A 14,491-nucleotide genomic window follows, 5' to 3' on the forward strand; every position below is an offset into this window, starting at 1 on the left:
TGAACACGGTCAGGACATTGTCTTGAAATGGTGTCTCAAATATTTCCTGTTTCTGTCTGTGTGAGTTTGCACTTGAGGGTGTATGAGTCCGGGTCATTGTTGACACACTCTCTTTGATTTTGAACCTCTGTAATAACAGGATATACAAGGCCGTGTTCAGTAGGCACTCAACGGAGGAAAACTGGGAGTTACTACCAGACCAATAAGAAAACATTTTTCTTTTTCCTCTGTGAAGTGTTTTAAAACATGATTTTTTTTACAGTGTGGCCTTAGGAACACGGGTGAAACCCATTGCCTTAGTTAACCCGCTGAAACCCATTGCCTTAGTTAACCTGCTGAAACCCATTGCCTTAGTTAACCTGCTGCATCCTTGTGTGCTTTGTCCTGACTACGAAGTTTTCCAGAATCAGGAAGGAATAAACAGGAAATATGGAATCCTCCAACCAGGATTTCTGGAAAGGCAGGGAATTTATTGAAAGTTTTGCAACCCTAATCGTGACTAGTTATTGTAAAAAGTCATCCCTGTCTGCCCCCCCCCCCCCTCCGTTAACCCTTTCATTGACTGTGGTAAAGAGGCCCTCTTTGTTAACCCTTTGCCCCCCCCCCCCCCTGTGTTCTCTCTCTGACCAGGTGGGCCTTTGTGATGAAGAAGCACCTGAGCACTCACCTGTTGGGGAAACATGGACTGGGCCAGCCCAAAGAGAGGTAGGACTGACTCCCTTTACCACTCTCTGTCTCGCTCTGTATTTCTCTCTCTCTCGCTCGCTCTCCCTCTCTCTCTCGCTCTCTCTCTGTCCCGCCCCCCTTTGCCCCCCCCCTCACAGTATTTCTATCACACCCTCTTTGTCAATCTGTTCCCCTCCTCCCTCTCTCTCCTCCCTCTCTCTTCTCCCTCTCTCTCTGTATGATTGGGAAGATGTGATGTCTCCATCTCTCTCCGTGATGTTGTGTGTAAAACTTTCCCAGTGCGCCCCTGTCTGTCTGTCTGTCAGCGACGCGGCCCGACTGTCAGCCCGCGCTGTGTGTGTATGTGTGTGTGTGTGTGTGTGTGATGAAGACAAAGTTGCGAAGTCTCCATGGCATGCGAGAATGAGACGTTAAACACCCCTCAATCTGTCAAACGGACCCACTAAGAGAAACCAGTCTTCTTGCATTTTTTTGTTGTGTTACATCTGAAAACCGCCTTTCAAATTGAGACTTTTCGTATTGGATGTCGTATTAGATATGACAAGGGGCTTGAGATATTAGTAAAGTAGGCGCATCATATGCTCCCCTGTAAATACACACTCATTATTATCTGGATTCAGACTGGCAGCTGCTCGTTGGGAGAGAAATTCTCATATCCCACAACTATTTCACTTGTCTGCTTTATTCTTGTAAAACAGCACATGACAAACTAAACTGTCCAGGACAGGAATGTTTGTACCACATATTTTTTTATTTGTACCTTTATTTAACTCGGCAAGTCAGTTAAGAACAAATTCTTATTTACAATGACGGCCTACTGGGGAACAGTGGGTTTACTGCCTTGTTCAGGGGCAGAACAACATATTTTTACCTTGTCAGCTCGGGGATTCGATCTAGCAACCTTTCGGTTACTGGCCCAACGCTCTAACCACTAGTCTACCTGCCGCCCTGAATGTTCTTCAAGATGAATTGCCACATATTTAGTTGATTTGGGCTTTTTTTGTTTCGTGGTTTGAGGATGCTGGTTGGTAATGTGAGTGAAATCACAGTGGGGTTTGTAGGTGTATTGTGTCTGAATGAAAGACCTCTGTGTCCTTGGCTCGGTATTAGAGGGTGACATTACAGCAAAGGTCGGAGAGAGCACGCGCATGTGCACAAACGCGAACACACACACACACACACCAGCGACAGGCATGAATGGAGTGGCCTTGTGGAGCTTGTGTTACCTGATAGCGTTTACCTCAGAGTGTGTCTCTGCCAAAACTAACTATAGTCACCCTGCTGCCCCATAAAACATACCGCAGTGCCATACAATACCATTACATCACACATACACACACACAAACATATTGCACGCATGTGCACGTGAGAGAGTCAAGTGCATGTATGCATACAGACATCGGCGTTGTACCATTATTTTCTACTGCTTCTCTCTTTCTTAAACACACACACACAGCGAGAGGCCATGAGGTTTGTTCTATTTAAACCTGTAAAACACGGTGTCATCATTTTTCTGACAGTCCTGGAGACAGAATTTATCTCATCATTAATTAACCATCATATTTCCAACGCAGCAGTGCTTAATTAGCACAAGGTCATTGGGGAGGGCTTATTAAGTGGAACAAATTTGGGTGAGTGTAAGTGAGGAGAGAGAGAGGGAGAGGGAGAGGGGGGGGGGAGAGGTGATGGAGACAGACTGACATGAAGAGAGAAAAAGAGAAAAGGGAGAATGTGGAGAGTGTATAGTGGCAGTGGTTTTAGCCAGCTCTTGACAGTGCTGGCCCAATGATTGATAACTGCACCAGTTTGAAAAGCCCAGACTTGGAGACTCGAGGGGTAGCTGGGGACTGGAGAAAGGGGGAGGAGGGGAGAGAGGACTGGAGTGGTAACTGGGGACCAGGCGAGAGGGGATAAGGGGAGAGGGAGGGAGGTAGGGGAGGGACCGGGGGCTGGCGGGAGTGGGGGAGCCAATTGCAAACATATGCTGGCTGGCAGGCAGGGGAGGCAGGGGAGAGATGGATTGCAGCAGGACAGTGTCAGAGAGGCTGTTTCATCACCATCTCCACGGCCCTATTCACCTGGTATTTTTAGAACACTGGGGAGATCTGTTAGTCAAAGGAAGAGAAGAGGAGAAGGGATGGGAGGAGAACGAGGGGAGAGACCTGACTAGTCGTAGTGCCCAGCTCCAGTTAGCTTGGTTTGTCTGGGCTCTGGAAAAGCAGGTTATTTTGGGTGGGGGTGAGAAATGGGCTGGGCTAGGATGGGCACAGGATCCGGAGGTAAGATGACAAACTCTAGCCTCCATGACAGGTTCAGAGAGAGGGAGAGGGAGAGGGAGAGGAGTTCTGGCCTGTTCTAATATGACACATCTGGGTCCCGGTTTCATTCACCACTATTCTTCACTGTATGGCACTGTGGGTAGTTTGGAGGTCTGCCTACTTTTGTGTCTGTCTATGTGTGGATATACAGTCAGGTCTATATTGATTGGCACCCTTGATGAAGATGAGCAAAAAAGACTGCATCAAATAAAGAATACAAACACTGAGCTATAGGTAACTGCCAAAATAGAAGAAACACTTGAGTAAATGAGGGTTACAAAGTATGTTGAGAGCAGGTACTTCCGCACAGGTGTGGTTCCTGAGTTAATTAAGCATGTATCAAAATGCCCAGTTGCCCATTATTTTGGCTTCCAAACCTAGAAGAGATCTCTCTCTGTGTGTGTGTGTGTGTGTGTGTGTGTGTGTGTGTGTGTGTGTGTGTGTGTGTGTGTGTGTGTGTGTGTGTGTGTGTGTGTGTGTGTGTGTGTGTGTGTGTGTGTGTGTGTGTGTGTGTGTCACTAAATTTCAAACCCAATTGAACACTTATGGTAGATACTGGAGCGATGCCTGAGACAGTTTTCCACCACCTTCAACAAATGATGGAGTTTCTTGTAGAAGAATTCTGTCGCATCCCTCCAATAGAGTTCAGACACTTGTAGAATCTATGCCAAGGTACATTGAAGCTGTGGTGGCGGCGCAACCCCCAGTTAAGGCACGTTATCTTAGTGTTTCCTCAATTATGGCAGTTACCTATATATATTACACAACATTTTGTGGGAAAATTATCATATTTTGGAAATATAGTTTAACTAGTACAAACATTTATAATTTTTTTTTAAAGAAAGTGGTCAAAATACCTGGCACCCCGGTTTACTCCGCCACCCTCCCCTTGCGAGGATAATGGCACTGAGTCTTTTTCTATAATGTTTTATGAGATTGGAGACCACGTTGGGAGGGATCTCAGACCATTCCTCCATACATAATATTTCCAGATCCTTGATATCTTCATCTGCTCTTATGAACTGGCCTCTTAAATTCAAACAATGAATGAACCATTTCTTTGTGGATTTGTCCTTTCGGTAGTCAAATATACAGTGAGCTCCAAAAGTATTGGAACAGTAACACATTTTTGCTGTTGTTTTGGCTCTGTACTCCAGCACTTTGGATGTGAAATGATACAATGACTATGAGACTGTCAGCTTTAATTTGAGGGGTATGTTCATCCATATCGGGTCCGTTTAGAATTTACAGCACTTTCTGTACGTAGTCCCCCTATTTTAGGGGACCAAAAGTCTTATATGTCTATTGAAGTAGTCACTTTCTGTACATAGTCCCCCTATTTTAGGGGACCAAAAGTCTTATATGTCTATTGAAGTAGTCACTTTCTGTACGTCGTCCCCCTATTTTAGGGGACCAAAAGTCTTATATGTCTATTGAAGTAGTCACTTTCTGTACATAGTCCCCCTATTTTAGGGGACCAAAAGTCTTATATGTCTATTGAAGTAGTCACTTTCTGTACATAGTCCCCCTATTTTAGGGGACCAAAATTTTAGTCTTATATGTCTATTGAAGTAGTCACTTTCTGTACGTAGTCCCCCTATTTTAGGGGACCAAAAGTCTTATATGTCTATTGAAGTAGTCACTTTCTGTACATCGTCCCCCTATTTTAGGGGACCAAAAGTCATATGTCTATTGAAGTAGTCACTTTCTGTACGTAGTCCCCCTATTTTAGGGGACCAAAAGTCTTATATGTCTATTGAAGTAGTCACTTTCTGTACGTAGTCCCCCTATTTTAGGGGACCAAAAGTCTTATATGTCTATTGAAGTAGTCACTTTCTGTACGTCGTCCCCCTATTTCAGGGGACCAAAAGTCTTATATGACTATTGAAGTAGTCACTTTCTGTACGTCGTCCCCCTATTTTAGGGGACCAAAAGTCTTATATGTCTATTGAAGTAGTCAAAAGTCTAGTATTTGGTCCTATATTCCTAGCATGCAATGATTACATCAAGCGTGTGACTACAAATGTGTTGGCACCGTTTGCTGTTTGGAGTGCAGGTCTGGACTATATCAAATACACAAAACTTGTTCTTGAGGAAGACCAAGAGGTAGACCACCGCCAGGTAATATATAAATTACATGAGATGGTTGCAGGTCCCTGAGAAGAGATTTAATAAGCTCTGGGCTATTTATGAATATACTAAACCAAGGTTTGATGCGTGGGGTTCTGTGCAATTGTCATTTTATATGTTTTTGCTAACTTTTGTGTAGCATTTGTGGCCCCGAGCCGATGTAAGACGTGTTTCATGTCCAAATCATCATCAAAAGTGTCTTAAGAAAATGTGTGTAGCTCGCTGAAGTGCGAGAAATGCTAATATCAGGTATAGTGACTTGCTTTGGTTTTGGGCCACAAATGCTACAACATTAGCGTTTGAAGACAGTGGCCAGAGATACAAAACCAAGGCATGGGTTGTTTTCTTACCTTCCCCTTAGGCTGCTTACAGGGTAAGGAAACCAATAAGTCATTTGGGTGAAATATCCCTTCAATTTGACAGAGTGAAATTTGTGAGATAAATGAAACAATAATGAATATCTATACCTACAATTCAATAGCTTGGTGGAGTAGGCCTAGGTCAACATGCGTGTCAAATCAAATTGTATTGTTCACATACAATTGTTTAGTAGATGTTGTTGCGGGTATACAGAAATGTTTGTGTGTGTGTGTGTGCGCGTGCATGCGTGTGTGTGTGTGTGACATGTATCTGTGTCGTGTGTGTGTGACATGTATCTGTGTCGTGTGTGTGTGTGTGTGTGTGTGTGTGTGTGTGTGTGTGTGTGTGTGTGTGTGTGTGTGTGTGTGTGTGTGTGTGTGTGTGTGTGTGTGTGTGTGTGTGTGTGTGTGTGTGTGTGTGTGTGTGTGTGTGTGTGTGCGCGTGCGTGCGTGCGTGCGTGTGTGCGTGACATGTATCTGTGTCGTGTGTGTGTGTGTTTGAGTCTGTGAGTGAGAGAGGCTTGTGTGTTGCTGGTTTGAAAGATGTAAATGCACCTAAACCAACAATTGAACGAGTTTTGCTGTTGTGATTGACGGCAGTGACCTCGCCTTAATTGAACGTAATTTTGAGCAATTTAAAAACAAAGTGTTCAAAGATGACTGACCAGTCTAAGGTACCCATGTTTTTTTAGGCAATTGTAAAACTACCCCCCATTTTCCCATTTATAATAATAAACCTGTTTGAACTAATACACTCTTCACTCATTAAATGGGCGTGTTGACAGCCAAGTGAGTCCTATTTATTTAACTGATAAAGTTGGTGAAAAGGTTTTCATAAGAACTATCAATGTGGGGCAGTAACATTGGAAAAAGAAAAATTGACCACGACAGAACAAGCATTACTTTTGCTGGGTATGTTCATTCATGTCCACTTACTGTATTTAGCCAATAAGGCGATCCACAAATCACCATTTTTTGATTTGAATCAGATTTGTCATTTAGAAACTAATATTCAACTCTTCTGCAAATATGTAAAAAAAAACACACAAAAAAACAACAACACTATATGACTGATCAAAACTCTTATGGCTTTGGCCTGTCCCTCTGCAGCAGACACATTTGGGGGCTTTCTTGGCACTCTGGCATGTTGATAGACTTGCGCCCGTGGCTCCTGCTCCATGGTAAAACAGGGGACAGTGGGGTAAGTTAAGCCAAAGGGGTACGTTGACCCGCCCTTGTTTCTAGGAAGCCATACACAAAATGAATCACCATCTAGATTTAGGAAGAGGTCATCATTTCATGGACTCTGTGAAGGAAGAAACCACATGGGAAACCACATGGGAAACCACATGGGAATAGTGGTAAGCAAGTTAGGTAAAAAAACAAACAGATTTTCACCATGTCAAATGGATTTATTGTGTTAGAGGTTCCATGATGCTTATGTCTAAACCAAAGTAGATCATTTTAAGATGGTTCTATACATCAGTTGGGAGTCTCTAAAAGCTTCAAAATGAGGTCCTAAACATAGCATGAAAGTGTGTTCCTGTAGCCGAGTGGGCTAATATAGTCAAAATGTTTACCTTGGGGTAAGTTGAGCCAAAGTCCATGTGGTAAATTGAGCCAACGGTTGAACCAATGGCAAATTGAAGCGTTTTCTTCCCAGGTGTAATGCAAGGAATTATCACTGGGATATGAGATACCAAAGTGTATTTGTTTAGGCGCCAAGCCTGTGTTAATAGATGCTTAAAATGAATTAAAGACAGAAAAGTGAATTGTAGTTGGGAAATGACGTAGGCATGGGTTTAAAAAGAGGTCATATTTTATTCAGTACAGAAATTTGTAGGCGGCTTAATTTACCCTGTCCCGTGGCTCAACTACCCGTATCCGGGGATGTATAGAATATAATTTTTGGGACAAGCTTTGTTTTCAAAACTGTAATGTTTGCGTGAATTCTGATTTCTTTCCAGGGATACATAACAGCCTGAAATACATGTCGATATCTTTCTTAGAAAGAATAATATATTTCACTTGACAGAATGATGTGGAATGTAAAAAATGGCTCAGCTTACCCCACTCTCCCCTACTCAAATCAGCTAAATGTGATTAGAACCAGAGTCGAACCGATCAAATCCTAATTCTTCAAATCTTTGGGGTCAGCCCTAGTAGCCAAGCCAATATCACATACAGTACACACAACACCAAGGAGAGAGGAAACAAATAATGAGTTAGCCTAGCTGACATTAGGTATTAATACTGCATGATGGTTCAACAAAGACATGTATGTGGTGTGTTCACAACCACACTCTACTGCAGTGCTGCTCAGGTACAGGCAGCTTGTCTGTGCCAGAGGCCGAGGGTGGCAGAGCGGGCATCTGGCTTGGCAGCACCAGGTTCTGGGCTCACAGCCGCTTCCCAGTATGCCGTGCGGTGCAGCCATATTGCCCAGTCGCTGTGGACTGGGACGGGGCAGGCTGGACAGGGGTAGAGGGGGCGGAAGAGTCCTGCAGGGTAGCAGCATGGTGGCAATGTGTACCACACAGAGTCCAAAGCCCTGCCACACTCACAGGGGTCAAATTACATTAGAGTGTGTGCGCGCACGTGTGTGTGTTTACTCGCTAGAACGGTGCTGTGGAGAGAGGACGAGGTTAAGAGAGAAATATTGTTGCCCTTAATTCTTTGGATTAAATCCACCCTCTTAATTTTTAAGAATGAATCCATCTCCCCTGTTTCTTCCTCTCTCCCTTACCTTTCAGTATCAGCTCTGAATTGAATTGTTACCACCCAAGAGTAATGGTGTCATGGTTAGGCAATCACTGCTTACTGTACACAGATAATGGCTTGGCACCCAGAACAAGTATGATATGACAGTCACAGGGCCATGTTCTTTAGGCACCAAACGGAGGAAAGAAGACTGAAACAGGGAGGGACTACCTGGACCTGTCTAATACAAAAGCTCAATTTTGGTTTTCGTAGCAACACTTTTCGACAACATTTTCCATTGGGTGCCCTAATGAACACAACCATATCCTATATTACGACCATAGGGGCTGAGTGCACAATGCAGATATGTGTTTTGTGCATTTTAAAGGCTTTGAACTGCAGCAACAGTCACTGCCACTGTGGTAAACGGTTTTCCCTGAGTCAGTCTCCTGTGGCTGGTGTGTAGTAGAGAGGGCGTAGTGGCCCATCGCTCACCTTTTTGTGTTGCTGTGTGTTTGTTTGAACAGGCGCCAGTGGACACGGCCTCTGTTTACCCTACTCAATATTTCATGAGGGATGAACGGTCGGCGCCGAATGAGGGGTCGCGTTAATATTGCCATTGAAATTAAACGCTAATTAGAAATGTGTTAGTCTAAAAGCCATTGCAGTCTATAAAAGTTTGATTACTGGAAAATTAGGTGCATTAAGTTTTTATGGGTTGGCCTGTGCGATCGCTGGAGAATGGTTTTATGCACTTGTCATGGGCATATGGTGCAGGCTGGCAACGTGCGTGTTTGTGCGTATGTACACGCGTGGTGTAAAGTACATAAGTAAAAAATACTTTAAAGTACTACTTAAGTAGTTTTTTTTGGTATCTGTACTTGTACTTGTACTTTTTATTCCATATTTTCCCTGACACCCAGAAGTACTTGTTTCGAAGAAAAAAAAGTACATTTTGAATTCTTAGCAGGACAGGAAAGTGGTCTAATTCCCGCACTTAAAGAGAAAATCCCTGGTCATCCGTACTGCATCTGATCTGGCGGACTCACTTAACACAAAAGCTTTGTTTGTAAATTATGTCTGAGTGTTCCCGTGGCTGTCTGTAAATTTTAAGAACAAGAAAATCATGCTGTCCGGTTTGCTTAATATAAGGAATTTGAAATTATTTCTTTTTACTTTTGATACTTAAGTATATTTTAGCAATTACATTTAGCGTTGATACTTAAGTATATTTAAAACAAAATACTTTTAAAAACTTTTACTCAAGTAGGATTTTACTGGGTGACTTTCACTTTTACTTGAGTCATTTTCTATTAAGGTATATTTACTTTTACACAAGTATGACAATTAGGTACTTTTTCCACCACTGTGTACAAGGCTGCGTTCTGAAAACCTGAGTTCCTCATATGCAACAACTCTTCCAGTGATGTAATACTCTGAATGTTGTTATCAGTCAGACAGACCAGTCGGCCTAACGACCAGCAGCAGTTTAGTCTAGGTCTAAACTAGTTGTAATGTAATATAGCATAATATAGCAATAGCATGTCTTTGGGGGGGGGGGGGGGGTACCTGATCCTAGATCAGCACTCATAATCTGAGAGACTTTATGAATATGTGTCTTGTTTCAATATCGTTGTTCCAATATCCACACTAGCACTTAGTATGAAGCAATGTAGAGCGTTGGGCCAGTAACACAAAGGTCGCTGTTTTGAATCCCTGAGCCGGCAAGGTGGAAAAATCTGCCGTTCTGCCCTTGAGCAAGGCAGTTAACCCCCACAACAACTGCTCCCCGGGCGCCGGTGACGTACACATCGATTAAACATTTCGGGCTGATTGCATTCAGTTGTTCAACTGACTAGGTATCCCCCTTTCCCCTAGTATAGACATTTGGACAGACCAGTAGAATAGCTACTCTCTGCCAGACCTCCCAATCCATCTCCCAAGCCTCTAACTTTCAGTCTAGGAATGTTGTCATCAACTAGCGTTAGCAGAAACCACGAGAGAAGAGAATGTGCTCAGCTGCCGTCTAATTTATGACAAGAGCACAAGTGGAAGAGCTAGCATTGTGTGGCTAATTGAAGAGAGGTCAGAGTACTCTTACCGCGACTCCCTGCAACTCCATGTGGGCTACTTCTTTCTGCCTTTCTCAATTGAAACGTCAGACTGTCACTGTCATAAGGAATGGATGTTGCCAGACCTCACTAATGAACCAATGAATCAATGAATTAGCTAAGCAGCGATTAAACTAATGCGAGCTGAACGGAGGAGCAGGAGCCGTGGACATATCCTGGAGAAGGTGATTAGCGCCGAAACAGATACCAGCGCATAAACCCGTCGCGGCTGCCAATATCAGTTATGACAAGTTTCTCCAACTTTGGACGTTGTCCTCGTGTGTTAGCGCGGTAATGGATTTATCATCACTTCCTGGTGTTGTATTGATGATAAGATGTTTATATTTTTTCGTGCCGGTCCGCCCACACGGGCACATAGGAGATACATATGAGCATGTGGTACCTGTGTTCAAGCTGGTTAACCATAGTGAGAGACAGTGGATAAGATCTCTAACACAGTTTTCATCATGCGTGTGACTCTTCACTTACTGTACGGTGCATGGTGGGCAGATTGATTCAGCTCGTTGGTCAGGTTTGCGTTGCCCGGTGTGCATGTGTGTGTATACTGGGCTCAAAACTGTGTGTGCGTGTGTGTGTGTGCGTGTGTGTGTGTGTGTGTGTGTGTGTGTGTGTGTGTGTGTGTGTGTGTGTGTGTGTGTGTGTGTGTGTGTGTGTGTGTGTGTGTGTGTGTGTGTGTGTGTGTGTGTGTGTGTGTGTGCGTGTGTAGGGCTGCGAGAGAGAGCATAGCGTGTGGGTTAAGGAGGTCCAAGAATAGACATGTCATAATCAACTTTGCGGCGTACAGCGGGTGGTTTGTTCGGCCCGAGTATCAAATCATCTCCCCAAGTTTTGTTTTCCGAATCCAAAAAAACCCTGAGCCGAAATGGTTCGAGAGAGAAAAAAAGAACGAGAGGGTCTCCTTGATTATGTGACATCCTCCGGAAGGCCTCTGGAGTTGTTTCCTCCATTACTTAGGGGGAAAAAAGCCTTCTCACTATTGAGACTGTCACTCTCAATTTGGGCTAACGGTAAGCATGCACAGGCCTCCTGGATATTCTCCCCACCCAGAGGGCCCCCACCCCCCACTCTACCCTTCCCGCCACCGATCGCCGCGGTGACAGTTTGATTAGATCATCAATCGTGGCTGTTAACAGCGGTTTTCCTGAGCACCTGGGCAGGCAGGTCACACCTGGCTCTCAGCTACTGCTGTCCCCCTGACCCAACACTGTGTGTGAGTGTGCTAGTGCACCTTTCTCTTTCTATGTCTCTGTGTGTGTGCGTGTGTGTGTGTTTCTCATTTCCATTGGCACCGGGGGATTTGAAATGACCCACACGGTACACTGCAGGATTTTATTGAGTGAATGTATATCTGACTGTGTTTGCTGCTGTTTCAGCTCAATACAAATGAGAAGTTATTAGACTTAGCTTGTTATTTTCTCCTGATATTGTTTTGTTGGGCACTGCAGGTCAAGGTAGTAATCAATTCTATAATTGTATTACACTGGGTTTGAGAGATTGTTTTTTGGGGGGGGCAGGGGGGGAGGTGTGTGTGTGTGTGTGTGTGTGTGTGTGTGTGTGTGTGTGTGTTCGTGTGTGTGTGTGTGTGTGTGTGTGTGTGTGTGTGTGTGTGTGTGTTTGTGTGTGTAAGCCCTTTTTCAGGACCCTGTCTTTCAAAGATAATTCGTAAAAATCCAAATAACTTCACAGATCTTCATTGTAAAGGGTTTCAACACGGTTTCCCATGCTTGTTCAGTGAACCATTAACAATTAATGAACATGCACCTGTGGAACGGTCATTAAGACACTAACAGCTTACAGGCGGTAGGCAATTAAGGTCACAGTTATGAAAACTTAGGACACTAAAGAGGCCTTTCTACTGACTCTGAAAAACACCAAAGAAAGATGCCCAGGGTCCCTGCTCATCTGCGTGAACGTGCCTTAGGCATGCTGTAAGGAGGCATGAGGACTGCAGATGTGGCCAGGCCAATAAATTGCAATGTCCGTACTGTGAGACGCCTAAGACAGTGCTACAGGTAGATGGGACGGACAGCTGATCGTCCTCGCAGTGGCAGACCACGTGTAACAACACCTGCACAGCATCGGTACATCCGAACATCACTCCTGCGGGACAGGTACAGGATGGCAACAACAACTGCCCAAGTTACACCAGGAATGCACAGTCCCTTAATCACTGCTTAGACTGTCCACAATAGGCTGAGAGAGGCTGGACTGAGGGCTTGTAGGCCTTTTGTAAGGCAGGTCCTCACCAGACATCACCGGCAACAACGTCACTTATGGGCACAAACCCACCGTCGCTGGACCAGACAGGAATGGCAAAAAGTGCTCTTCACTGACAAGTCGCGGTTTTGTCTTACCAGGGGTGATGGTAGGATTCGCGTTTATCATCAAAGGAACGATCGTTACACCGAGGCCTGTACTCTGGAACGTGATCGATTTGGAGGTGGAGGGTCCATCATGGTCTGGAGCGGTATGTCACAGCATCATCGGACTGAGCTTGTTGTCATTGCAGGCAATCTCAACGCTGTGCTTTACAGGGAAGACATCCTCCTCTCTCATGTGGTACCCTTCCTGCAGGCTCATCCTGACATGACCCTCCAGCATGACAATGCCACCAGCCATACTGTACTGCTCGTTCTGTGCGTGATTTCCTAGACCAGCGAAGAGCCCGGATCTCAATCCCATTGAGCACGTCTGGGACCTGTTGGAGTGGAGGGTGAGGGCTAGGGCCATTCCCCCCAGAAATGTCTGGGAACTTGCAGGTGCCTTGGTGGAAGAGTGGGGTAACATCTCACAGCAAGAACTGGCAAATCTGGTGCAGTCTATTAGGAGGAGATGCACTGCAGTACTTAATGCAGCTGGTGGCCACATCAGAAACTGACTGTTACTTTTGATTTTGACCCCCTCTTTGTTCAGGGACACATTATTCCATTTATGTTAGTCACATTTTTGTGGAACTTGTTCAGATCATGTCTCAGTTGCTGAATCTTGTTATGTTCATACAAATATTTACTCATGTTAAGTTTGCTGAAAATAAATGCAGTTGACAGTGAGAGGACATTTCTTTTTTTGCTGAGTTCATGTGTGTGTCTTTGTATTCATGTGTAAATTAGTGGAGAATTGTTATTGTGTGTGTGTGTGTGTGTGTGTGTGTGCCGCTGTGTGTTTCTGTGTGCCTGCCCAGAGTCTCGCTCACAACAGTGCATTGTTCACTGTCCTACAGATGCATAGAGATACTATATGTGACAGCAGGCTGTTGCTCTATGCCGAACAACACACACTCACAGATACTTAGAGCGATGCATTACACACACACACACACACACACACACACACACACACACACACACACACACACACACACACACACACACACACACACACACACACACATCCAGGTACTTCCTCCCTCTATTTTCTTTTGCTGTGAAGCCAAATCCCTCATCTTCCCGCTAAAGCGCTGCAAATTTATAATGGTACAAAGTGTATGTCTCGTTCCAATCCCTCAGATATTACATGATTAAATAAATGTCCCAGGTCTTTTCACAACTCTCCCTCCATACGCACGCACGCACACACACACACACACACACACACACACACACACACACACACACACACACACACACACACACACACACACTGCCTACTTCTCACAGATGCCGAGGGTGCTCATAATTGCGTTTGGGAGTCGTGGTCGAGGAACTAAAGTTCTGAATTAACGTGGAGCATCCATTACTCGGGTATTTAGTGTGCGCAGCCGGCTCTTGGTATCCTGACTCTGTCGTACTGCTAGAACAGTAAACAATATGATGGTGGTTAGTGAACTAGCTTGTGTGTCACATGATGTAAGGTCTTTAGCTGTAAGCTAGATGCACTGAGTGTTCAAAACTGGTTGAAATAATAACGTATCATTACAACAAGAAGCTGGTTGAAATGACGTCATTATGAAAGACTGGTTGAAATGACGTCATTATGAAAGACTGGTTGAAATGACGTCATTTATGAAAGACTGGTTGAAATAACGTCATTTATGAAAGACTGGTTGACATGACGTCATTTATGAAAGACTGGTTGAAATGACGTCATTTATGAAAGACTGGTTGAAATGACGGCATTATGAAAGACTGATTAAAATGACATCATTATGAAAGACTGATTGATTGAA

At 44.3% G+C, this 14,491-nt stretch overlaps 1 protein-coding gene across 2 annotated transcripts in view; it reads left to right on the plus strand.

Moving 5' to 3' along the window:
- Positions 1–14,491, plus strand: part of znf407 (zinc finger protein 407) — a 260,095-nt gene that overhangs the window by 130,164 nt on the left and 115,440 nt on the right. For both annotated transcript variants that reach the window (XM_064948722.1, XM_064948721.1), the window contains exon 4: positions 631–705. In XM_064948722.1, the coding sequence (XP_064804794.1) occupies positions 631–705 (75 nt within the window). The remainder of the gene's footprint in view (positions 1–630; positions 706–14,491) is intronic.

This window comes from Oncorhynchus masou, chromosome 30 (assembly GCF_036934945.1).
Source record: "Oncorhynchus masou masou isolate Uvic2021 chromosome 30, UVic_Omas_1.1, whole genome shotgun sequence".
Taxonomy (NCBI): Eukaryota; Metazoa; Chordata; class Actinopteri; order Salmoniformes; family Salmonidae; genus Oncorhynchus; species Oncorhynchus masou.